The sequence below is a fragment of the Spermophilus citellus genome (genome assembly GCF_964194105.1).
Source record: "Spermophilus citellus genome assembly, chromosome: 5".
NCBI lineage: Eukaryota > Metazoa > Chordata > Mammalia > Rodentia > Sciuridae > Spermophilus > Spermophilus citellus.
The window spans coordinates 102,140,280-102,152,924 of NC_138186.1; the positions used below are offsets into that span (position 1 = coordinate 102,140,280).

A 12,645-nucleotide genomic window follows, 5' to 3' on the forward strand; every position below is an offset into this window, starting at 1 on the left:
GTTTTGCTCATTTGGAAGAAATTGGGAACTTTTGTTTTAATAGTAAATATATCTGTTTATTGTGGTTAAAGTCTTTTTCTTATTAAATTTTCTACTTAAATGTATAGAACTCACACACTTCCTGATTGCTTTTTCTTTGAAAATAAATGTAGAACTCATTGGAGTTAAATCACACAAAATGAAACAAAAAATTACTATGATTTTCATTATAACATTTAAATTTTAAACCAGCAAGACCTTTGATGTTATTTCCTATTCTGTTCTTAAGCAAATTTAATTTTGTACTTCTATATGTATATCTATTCTTTTTTATTTTCCATTTTTTAAATGTGCAAAACTTTTAAATTCTATTTCGACATCAAGTAAGACCTGCAAAATATTAAAACTGGCTGCTTTTACAACAAAAGTGTAGTAGTGTTCTTAAAATTTTGAAATAATTATTACCGTTGAAACCACCTTCACTTTCAAGTAACTTCGAATGGATCAATAAACCTTTCACTGAATGATTAGTACACTAGCAAGAATTTGTTCAGTGGAAATACTTTTATCCATACCCTGTGCAATAGCATTCTATCTCCTAGTACTGATTTCTACATATGCTATAGGACCTGAAGGATTTTTCTACTAGATTAAAAATATTATCAGTGAGGGGCCAAGAAATAAGACAGTGAGAGTTAGATTTGACTCCCTCAAGGTGTATAAAAAGATTCTGCTAAGCTGTTCTATGAGACCTGAACCTACAGCATCTCTATTTGCTTTGCTTAGAGTTCACTTTACATTGTCACATAAAGTACAAAAAATAACTGAGTTCTGAGCCACCGTACTTTGTATGTTTAGCAACCATCCTAATAACGGATTTAACTCTTCAAATAGTATGGAAAATATATTTGCAGTTACTCTATCTAAAAATGTTTTATATTTCCTAGAGAAATATAATGTGAGCAATGTGTATCCTTTCTGAATTTCAGGTAGCTACAATAAGAAAAGAATAAAAAGAAACAGTTGAAATTAATTTTGATATTATGTTAAATTTAACTCAATGTATCTAAAATATGACTTTAGCTTGCAGTAAACATTTTTTTTAAAATTACTTATGACATATCTTATATTCCTGTTTTGTAGTATGCCTTTGAAATCCAGTTTGTAATTCATATTTACAACACATCAGAATTCAGAGGAGCTACTGTCCAAAGTGCCAAGAGCTATATGTGACTGTTTGGGATATCAAAGATTTAAATACATTTTAAAATTGTTATTTCTTCAGTTATTTCAGTAAAATAAAAAATTTATAGGGAAACAACATGATTTTTATATGATATATGGGGCACAACATTGCTACATGTGAGACATTTAACTTCAGCAATGAAAAAGAATATTTACTAGGAATCTTCTTAGAAACAATAGTGATTTTGCTGCTAAAAGCCCAGGTCCTAGAGTCAGAATGCCTTAACTTTGAATGTAAGGAAAGGCAAATATTACTAATATAATGCCAAGCAAGCTAGTTAACCCTTCTTAGAGTCAACTTTCTACATTCTACAACAGACATGATAATCATACCTACCTCATTAAGTAAGCTAATATGCAAAGCACAGAATACACTGTCTGAAAATAATGTTATCAAGCAAATTCAGTTATAATAGGTATGATTAGCTCTAGTCCCCTCTAACTACCTCATAGGCTGCTGTTATAGGATTATAAAGAATATACAAAAGTTATTTTGTTGATGTATTATATATTATAAGTCATATGTGATATAAGTAATATAATTTTATAATGAGATTTTTTTCAGGACCTACATGTAGAATAATATCAATATGGAAGGTTTATGTGGCATTGCTTTAAAATGAAAAATAATGACCAGTTGACCACATAATTCTATATAAGAGAAAGGCCTGTTTTACAAAGGAAAGAAAAATATTTAGTAATTTATATGCTAGTATTGTCTGAAAATAAATAAAGAACATTCAACTGATAAACAGAGATAACTAAAACTTCATTTTGGTCCACTTTCACAAAAATGTGGCCCATTGTAACATGACTTTCAGAAGAGCACTCATTTTAACTTCTAGTCCAGTAAAGAAATACATCTTTGATAGAAGTAAATGCAGACTTATAAAGTGAAATATAATGAGTTTTATCAAAGTTATATTATTTGTAATAAACATTTCTAAAGTTTGAAAAGATATTATTTTATGCCATGCCTATTTGTGGAGCTCTTGTTAGCAGTCCAGTTGAACTTCTATTTTTTACTCCTTAAAAACAGGAGAAATCACATTTCATTAAATCCTGATTAATGTCACACTAATCCTCCTAATTCTAGTCCACCTATCTGGTCTCCTATCTTAAGCCCCATAGCCCAAAGTGAAACTGTTGAGTTTCATATCAGGACAAATTAATTTTTTAACAAATATCATGGTCACCAATATTTACAACACATCATTAGTGCAGATACCACACCAGGCATTTGCTAAGTCCGATAGTGACTTTGTGTCAGATCTACTGAATTGAACAGATTATATATAGAGCATATTTATTTATTTGAATCATTATTATTATTACTTAAAATGTTTGACATCTGAAGTAGTAAAAATATTTAAAGAATCATAAGAGCACATATTACTTACGTTCACACATGTCCCCTTTTTGCTGGTAGCCCGCTTTGCAGATACATTTTCCAATGGGCACTAACCATTCTCCTTCTGCACTGCAGTGCATCCTGGGGGAGTTTTCCGCCTCTTCCTCTGCACTGCTGACACATGTCCCTCGAACCTCAACTAAAGAGGAAAATTCTGAACCAGTCACTGTATCTGGAAAGATAGCTAAGTTCTCAATAATGGACCAGCACTTCTTGTAGTATACTTTGACCGAAACCAAAGCTATGCAAGCACCTACATCCTGAAAGGCAAGATAGAATCCCTTTTTGGACAAAGGTCCAATCTCTCTCACCTCAGTGTTAAGCTTCATCTTTCTTTCACCAAGGTCACCTTGGGTAAAACTTTCATCTGCAGCAATGGTGTCTATTTTTACATAGAGGTTTTCTCTTATAATCCTGCCAGTATCGTAGTCTGTTTCATAATAGTACAAATTAAAGGTTTCCTTGCAAGTTCCCAGTACTCCAGGAAGACTGTTACAATCCCTCAGAGTGAATTTCAATTCTACAAAAATCCTTTGTGCATTGCCTTTCGAAATCCAGTTAGTCCGCAGCCAGTTGTTTTGGTTGGGCTCCATGACCTGGCACACCTGGTATGTTCTTATTGGAGTATAATTCTCATCCAAACCACTAATTTCTTCCCACTGTGAAAATTAAAAAAAAAAAAGGTCATCAGTTATTCAGAACAACAACAAAAAAAAGATAACATGCTGCTTTTCAAAATGCATAAACCATATCCCAAATGTGGATCATTGAAAGTGTTAAGTTGATTCCTATCTCAACAAACACTGCAAACCAGAGAAAAGAAGGATTTCCACTTCAGCTTGGAACATCACTTATGTTGCTTGCTTTGTTTGAACATACAATAAATATTTCATTTTGTTTAATATCTGTTTGCTAGTATATTAGCATTTCTTTTTGCATGTTTGCTTATGTCTGTATTCTCCACTGAGATTACAATTTTTATAGACTAAGACTCACAATTATTTAAATTACCATTTAAAGTATATACACTTGGATGCATGGCAGAATTTCTGAAAACTCAGTTGACATTTTAAGTGGCCATATTATACTACAACTTACAGATTACCTAAAAACATGGGGGAGAAAAATGCCAAGAGAAGTGAAATATAAACGTATTCGATGACATGTTATTTACAAGGTGAGATATATTACAATCTTTTCAAAATGAGCTATAAGGGAGTAGCATTTTACAGAGTTGTTTATATATTGAAGTACTGTTTTAATATTGTACATAAAGCCACATAACCATAAATAAATAGTTCCAAAAGTGATTCGTCTTTATAAAAATTGTTTTCAATAGACAATCAATAGACATGACAAATCAGCAAGTTGTACCTCATTTTGTAATATGCTTTCTGTCAGGAAACATCAGAAGTTTAAAAATGTCTATTCATATTCTGATACAATATATACTACAAACCAACCAAAATTATGTTTTCACCAAAAAACAAAAAGAACAGGCAGTTTAGTAACAATTTCAAAGATTGTTGAACCATATATAGTATTACCTAGTGCTCAACAGTAAAGAATTCATTTTATCTAATAGTCTTAAAAGCCTAGAATAAGAATAGTTTCTGTTATTTATTACTCTTATTGGGAAATTTTCTATTTTACATTTATGATACCTTAATACTGAAATGCATCTACTTGTATTAATTTCTGCGATCACACGTCAAGTATAAAATTATAATAGTACGCAAGTCCAAAATCACTTAGGATGTAATATTTAAACTATTGTTTCAAGAAAAGATGGGAAAATAATATAACAAGTATTTGATAATGAGTTTTATTTGTTAAAGATGATTAGTGTATCAATTTAATTGCTCTATATAATATTATTATCTACTTTTAAAACTGTTCTTAGGAAATTAACAGAACTGACAAAATAGCAATACATTACAATTTATAAATTTCTTGTAATAGTTCTATAATATTAGCTACAATTTTATTTTGGCAGGCTAGTATCGCCAAAGGTCTTCATATATAGTAAAGAACGAATTTTCATACTGCACCTTCTTTAGCACAAATTTTGTTTGAGTAGTTAACAGTACTCACATTTTTTTTCTTTGTTTCAGTTAGTTGCCTATACTTTGTTCGGCACTCAGCCAAATATACAAAATTTATAGATTTGAGTGAGTAAAGTTTGGTCTCTTGATTAGATTAAATTTATCAAATGAAGTAAGATTAGTAATGTTAATCTACCAAAAAAAGCAAAATCCACAAAGATAAATTTACTCTTTTTGACAATTCCACAGTTTGCAGAAACTAAAGCTAACTTAAAAAGCAATATATTTCAAAAATTCCTATATCTACATCAAGAGTATTTTTAATCTATGCATGAAAAAATTAATTTTATTTCATATGAGGCTCAATTAATTAAAATTTGTATTTAAATTGCTTTATTTCTGAGGAGAAATTTTCAAGAAAACTGTGATGTAAGTAACAAATAGAGAGACTACATAAATACATTTAAAGCAACTCTTGCTTTATAATCTAAAACTGCAGTCATTTCAAAAATGACACTATTGGGAAAGGTGTCTTACTTTAGGCACTGCATTTTTATAGCATACTTGCAAAATATTTTTTCAAAACTTATGTATTAATAACAATATTTTCCCATTTTTCTATTTAATCATTTGAATCAATCTGTGTCATACATGGAAAATATTGTCAATCTCATGTTCTAATAATATTTGTTGATTCCTACTGCCATATATGTTTAACTATTAGCCCAAGTTTCTCTGGACTGATAAAATGCCCATTTGAGCCCAAGATAACATTGAAAGTCATATTATAATTTTGTGCATTACATGAGTGAAATACTACAATCATATAACAGTTTACTTTTCCTCAGGGAGAAAACTATGTTCTATCTTTATTTGTTTTAATTGATGAATGGTAGAAAATATACTAAATCTGTTACTGGCAAGAAATGTGTTTCATTTTTAATCCTTAATATCTTTCTTTTTTATTATGAATATTATTTTACTCAGGGAAACCACTTCACTTTCAGGAAAGTATTACATTCATACCTCAAACTCAGTGTACTTTTATATTAATCATGAAATATTTTTCACTTTTTCATAATTTATTGTGACTAGTAGAGATAACTGAAATATGATCTAAAACAATCTCTCAAAAATTAATGTAATGAAAACTCTGAATGTTTTAGGCAGATTAAAATTGTCCACATTGTGCATTCTTAAAACTAAATTTCAGTTCAAGACTTATTGATTTTATGATATTGTTCTTCTACTAAAAAATCCCTTTCAGACTTTCATTCTTCTATTTGCAGTATCTAACAGTTTTTATATCCTTAGAATTCAAGCTCTTTTGATTCCAGATTTCCTCATGTGGTGAAGCAAACTTAAGTAACACTGTATGTTCTCCTTTCTCAAAGCACTTTGCCTTAATAAGGGATGAAGAATGTTCCCTATCCCACAATTAGAATTAAGACAGTAAACCATGGCTAGTAAAAAAAAAAAAAAAAAAAAAAATGTAAAAAAAATGTTTTTCTAAATATATTAAAAATATTTAGAATGTCAACATTTTTAAGGTTTATTCCTGTTCTGATGGATTTTTATTGTTACATTTACTGTAGCAGATTTTTTACAGTAATATGTCATTCTGCCATCACTACAGATTAATCACAGCAGATATCATATGATATAAATATGGATAATTTTTACAGCAAATCTTATGCCTCAATGTTCAACATATTACATTTTTAGTTACATTTTAGATTATTTTATGAAAGATGGTGAAACTAATTTTTTTAAAGGATAAAAGATTACTTACTATTTTAAAGAATTACACACAACCTATCTGGTGATTATATTACAGAAGTAAAAAGCAACAACAACAACAACAACAAAAAGAAAGGTTTAAGTGAGTTTGTCAAGGGAATGTCCCCTGTAATTAGCTAGTATTTATAGCCTAGACCCTGAGGTCTGATTCCACTCACAATAAGAACTCAAAAGCTAGGGTTATAGGGATATTTTTCCCCGTTTCCCCAAGTTCTAAATATGTTTTATCTATTGAGAGAAATCAAGACTCATAACACAACAAAACACTGAACAACATGTTTCGATTTAAAACACTTTAAATATAAGAATGTGAATAATTCCCCTGGGGAACAGAGGGCGATTTTGTTTCTTACTTTAAAGAATAAATGATGGTATTTTATGAGTAGAAGTACGTACCCCATTGGGTGGAGAGGAAATCCATTCCAACTCTGTTTGTTGTGCTTTAGAATCCAGCAGTAGTACTGAAAAAGAAAGTTTTATTTCCAAATGTTACATGAAAATTTTAAACATATCTGTAAGCATTTTAATATGAAATTTTTAATATAATTTCCACTATATGATTTATGATATTCAGATAATTATTTCTATAAATGAATGATGGAAAGAACAGCTACTTTATAAAAGTATACTCTACTTTCTGAAGGAAAAAGGATAGTAAATACTAGTATATTATTTGGTATTCTTTAATTTAAAATATTAAAATAAATTTTAAGACATAAAAATTAACAGTAAAAAAATTGAAATGTGATACACTTACTGTACAGCAACTGCATGTTATAGTTTTATAAACCATTGAACTCTTCAGACTTTCTCAAATACAACAGCATGAATATAACAAGGTGCAATTCTCATATTACCCTTCAGTCAGTCACTAATTTATAATATTCTGCAAATTGTACTTCCTATTTTCTCCTGAGAATTGGAGTTTATTAAAAAAAAGAAACTTTTCAGTGTTTTCTCTCTTCCCAAAATAACTTATACATACGAAAACTGTTAAGCAATATTACAAGAAAAACAAATTGACTAATATCTACAAGGCATATTTTTTAGTTAATCAAACATCAGCTTTGAGTATTTTTTTTAGATTTCTGAATATTTCAATTAGCAAATTCTCAAAATGGTATATCTAAACTCTGAACTGACTTCTAAAACCAGTTGTATTCCACTTTTTTCTATCAAAAGGCATAGTGTAATTAATTTAATATTTGTAAAAGCATAATAAATATTGTGAGTAGAATTCATAGTATAATGCATTAGAATATTATACATTGATACACATCATATTTCCAGTTTGATAATTTTATTGCATTTTGGTCAATTACTCTTATAAAGACAACTCTTTGGATCAAACTGGATTCAGAGTTACATAAGTTAATGGATTTAAAAATATTTATCTGACTACTGTATTTTGGCAAATTCATTAATTTGGTCAGAAATCATATGAACATATGTTTTGGGGTATGTAAATATACTTAACATTAACCCTAGCAAAATGTTAAAATTTTGACTTAAAAACATGTAGTTGAATGAGCTTTTTAAATACTGAACAATTCTCAATCACTAGAGGGAAAATGTGTACTACTTGAAAGGTAATGAAAACGTGTTGAGAAAACAAAGGAGCCCTTGATTATGTGTTCAACTGCTTCACACACGTCAAAGTTATTTCCCGTAACTGAAGATAAGTCATAGAGACATCAGTTTTTGTTTCAGTGTTTTACACTTAAGACTGTCAGGGAGTCTATGTCTGGAAAAATAAAAAATCTTAACCACAAACATTTGACTTCCTTTCAATTAGGAAACACTCACACACTTAGAACATATCATTCTGTATTTCCATTTGTCTCCATTAACAAATCGTTGGACTAGTGAATTTAAGTGAAAAGTAAATTTTAAAGTTTATTTGTACCCTCAGCAAGAGAAATGAAGCACAAGGAAACTGTGGGTTCCTGGTCTCTTCTTTTGAAACTGTTTGTTTCCGCACTAACAATAGACAACCGGATTCAAAATCCAGGTGACCTTCTAGGGTGGTTCGGGGGAATGAAATTAACATTGTGATTATCCTTTACTGCCATAGCCATTTCAACACCCCTTAGATCAGCCCACTGGTGGGAGCAAAGGGCCACAGTAGGGTGGTGATGACAAACAAGAGAGCAACCAACATATCACAACAAAACAAAAAAACGACCACAAAGCTTTTAATCAGAAGCAGCTCTCAAGTGATTGGTATATTACTTCCCCTGGTCCACTCTCAGGATAAACCCCAAGTGGGTGCTTTATCCTTTCTGTTGGGAGTACCAAGAGCTATCCTCCCTTATCTCCACGGAGGCGCATCCCCGCAGCCGATCCGGACGCGGAACACAGGTTCAGGGCTGACTAGCTCCCCAACCTGCCGCGCGGGCCGGCGTGGGTGGGTGCACCGAAGCTAGAACCCAGCGCGCCGGGACCCAGCCAGTCCAGGGCTGCGCGCGGGCAGCGGTGGCTTGCCGGGGGCGGGGCGGGGCCGTTGGCGGGGCGGGGCGGGGGCTCAAGACCTGCGCGCCAGCCGCGCCAAGCATCCATTAGGCTTTCGCCAGACTTGGGCACTCCAGGGAGCCGGTGGCGCCCTTGCTCCAGAAAGAGCGGGGAGCAGGAGAGACGCTTTCGGGAAGCGTCTCCTCTGAGGGAACAGTGGCGGCTACATTTACAGAAAAGAAAAGCAGCAGCTGCACTTAGCTTCCAGGCGTCAGACTGACTTATACCCGCCCTTCCAGTAGCGGGAAGGGAAACTGACCTCCGCTAGAGAAAGTGCGTGGGGAGAGTAGAGGAAGGGGGGGTCCCTTTTATTCTTCCAGCCACTTGGAACCATCCTAGAGACTGAAGATTTGCTTGAGGCGCTCACGGCGCTTACCCCTGTGTGCCACGACGCCGCGGGCCACCTTGAAGCTAGTTCGCTCCCAGAACGCCAGCTCTTGATCACCACTGAGCTTGGGGAGCTTAGAGAAGTCGGGCGTACTTGCCGACCACCCACCATAGAACAATCCCCTCCACCTGTCTTAAACATCTCACTCCTGCATGTAGAAAATGCAGGCTCCTAGAATCAGAATCCACTCCACGTAATTTGCACCCAGAAGAGCCAAGCGAGTGAGACATTCTGGCTGCAGGAACCTCTCCCCCTAGTGATGCAGTTATTTATAGCTCAAACTCCTGCTGGAGTCTGCGTGTGCTCGCGCTCTGGTCTTTGCCGCGGCGGTGTAAACTTTTCCTCCGGTCCCGCTACTCAGAAGGAATCACGACAAGGAGACAGGGCTTCATGTTTCTGATCACCAATGTCAAAAGAATCCAAATGTGGATTTTAGTGTGTATGGTTGCGTATTTGTATTAGAGGTCGGTCCCTTTGCAAACACATAACCATTAGCTCAGAGGCAAGGTTTTCTCTCAATGGGTTCAGCGCCAACGGAGAATGCAGATGTGCAGACTGGGGTCACAAGGTCAGGCTATTTGAAAGAGTAGAATACAGCACTGTGTTGGGGGGGGGTATTCAATGAACGAAGAGGAGTGCACGAAGAAAATAAAAAAGCACCAAATCACTCAGTTTTCAGGAATAGAAATAGCGAGGACCGATACTACTCCCCTTCTTTATTACCACCATGACCTAAATCCAACAGATTCTTGCACTTCACACTTCAGAAACAAGGCTAGTTCGCTAGCTTTGTTATCCGTATTTTGCTTAAAATACACACACACACACACACACACACACACAAACATATGTACACACGGATATAGCCTGGAAGATGGGGTTGGGGGTTGTGACACCTATCAGAAGCAAGACACTTCCATTGACAGGATTTATTTTTCCTCAGCTCCAACTACAGGCACCAAAAGGTATTTTACCTTTTGTCAATGGTTCAAAGACGAAGGAAAAATAATAATAATAATAATAATAACAACAATACACAGGCGTGTCTAGCTGGCCAAATGAAACCGGATCTTCCCACAAGAACTAACCCTAGATCTTCCTCAAGGTTTGGCCACTTGTACTGCAGGTCTCTGGGTCAAATGATTGGCGAGTTCTAATCACCCAGCGGCATCCCACTACAAATTGCACAGCTCCAGCCCAACTCCTGCTTCCCCATCCCTACCGTGCCCGCTGGGCTGCCGCTGCCCTACGGTCGCTGGGCCCCGCGCGTTTAGCGCCCTGAATGGAGACATCCCCGCCCGCCGGGCGCGGGGCGCACGCGCCCCGCTTCAGCCACCTTCTAGGCGTTATTGTTCCGCGCCGGCGGCCGAGCGCCAACCGCAGGCCCGCGCCGCCTCCACCGACGCAGTGAGCACTTCATTAGTAGAATGTTCGGAGCTCACAAAAGTCTCAGGCACTCTGGGAAGGCTCCAGGCTCCCGCCGCTCGCTGGAGGGCTGGTGGGAACGCTAGGAGCTGCGCTCCTCAGTCTCCAACCCAACTCTGGCCGCAGCTTCCACAGGAGGTGAACACAGTGAGAAGGGAGAGGAGGAAAGGGATGAAAGGAGAGATGTGACCCGCCCGAGGTCCTAGGGAATGAGCTCACCGGCTGTCCCTTTCACCCCACCCCTGCACCCTCCAAAGCCGCTTCTGCCCTCCGGACTGCCAGTGCTTGAAATCTCGCTCCCACCGGATAGACGGCTCCGGGCACGGGGCTGCAGGAGGTTCGAGCAATCCTGGCTAGCTGCCTGCCAGTCCTCCAGGAGCTGCCTGAGCGGTGAGGGGGCGGAGAGCCGGCGGGGGAGGGTCGACCGGCGCCGGAGGCGCGGCCGGCAGCGCCGCGGACGAGCCGGCTAGTGCAGGTAGACAGCTAAATAAATAAGTCAGAACAAACTTTGCTTTCCCATCGCCTTACCTTCCTTCGCAGCCTGCGCCTCCCCCGTGTGTGCAAAGCGGAGCAGCCAGATGTAGCATAAAATAATCCATGAAGGGTACCGAGTTTGAAAAACCATGGTGCATGAGCAGGTTTTATTTTAGGTTTCAGTTATCTTGAGTCGCAGCTTTTTAAAATGCTGTTTGCTCCGAAGTGGGTTTCTATTATTATTACTGCGCTCCTTGCATCGATTCCCCTTCTCGGTCCCAGGCCGGCTGCTCCACGTTTAGATTTTTTTTATTTCCCCCCCCCCCCTCCTGTTCGTTCGCACCGTGTTTGCTGCCTGCAAGTCTCCGACTGCAGACCGGCCGCTTGCTCCACACTCCAATAATATCAATTAGGGGGGAGGGGGCGGGGCTCGGATCCGAGAGCCTCCGCCACTCTGACTGAGTGGCAGGCACAGCCGGCCTGCCAGGAGGCGATTCCCAGGGCCGAGGGGCGGGTCCCAGTGAAACGGCAGCCTCAACCTCGGGGGCGGAGTCCGAAACACGAGCCAATCAGCGCAGAGCGGAATCAGGTTGCGGGTCCAGGATTCCCTCCAGGTTCTGGCTCTGCTCGCGCTGGATGCTCGGAAAGGGAGGATGAGGATGGCAGCCGACTGGTGTGCGGCTGTGGGCGCTATGCTTTTAGCAACAGCAGCTTTTTGTGAGGCCGAATAAGTCGAGAATAACGCTCTCAATTTACAATCCTGTTCATAGCTCTGCTCCTCGTGGTTCTTTAGAAACCAGACGCAAAGCCAGCCATCTCTCAGCTACCAAGCCTGGAGCCCGGACAGTGAAATGAGCTGTGCCTTTAAATAAAGTGTCTTTTACTTTTTTGTTCCAACCTCCGCGAGTCGGGTAACTTTGGTTTTTGCCATTTTTGAAAAGTTTAGACTTCTCTTTTTCTGTTACTTCAAGGGCAGTCAACTTGGGGCACCATCCCCCCACACACACACACACATACACACAATCCCTGGAAGACTAAAAGTACCCAAATGTATTATGTTTAAACAGTGTTTTCAAGAGTTTGTTTGCAACAACCCTTGGCAAAAGAAACAGGCATAGAGAAAGGAAGTCTTTTGTTTTAAGCTTCCCTTCATCTCCGCCCTATCCTTTCACAATAGTTGGTTGACTGAAGTGGGACATTAAGAAGGAACCTTCACAGAATTCTGTATCATTTTTCTTACATCTTTATCATTTTCTGAGGTTTTCTTGGATTCTTACACTTTGATCATTTCCCATTTCGCTGCATAAATTACTCTTAATTTTAAAGAAAGCTGCCATGTATCAAATCCATAAAGCCAGACCTTGATT

General features: G+C 37.3%; 1 protein-coding gene across 6 annotated transcripts in view; it reads right to left on the reverse strand.

Moving 5' to 3' along the window:
- Positions 1-11,633, reverse strand: part of EPHA7 (EPH receptor A7) — a 168,702-nt gene extending 157,069 nt beyond the window's left edge. For all 6 annotated transcript variants that reach the window (XM_081294724.1, XM_081294723.1, XM_081294722.1 and 3 more), the window contains exons 1-3: positions 11,333-11,633; positions 6,877-6,941; positions 2,625-3,294 (exon numbers count right to left, since the gene is read on the reverse strand). In XM_081294724.1, the coding sequence (XP_081150850.1) occupies positions 2,625-3,294; positions 6,877-6,941; positions 11,333-11,429 (832 nt within the window). In that variant the 5' untranslated portion in view covers positions 11,430-11,633. The remainder of the gene's footprint in view (positions 1-2,624; positions 3,295-6,876; positions 6,942-11,332) is intronic.
- Between the last annotated feature and the right edge of the window lie 1,012 nt (positions 11,634-12,645).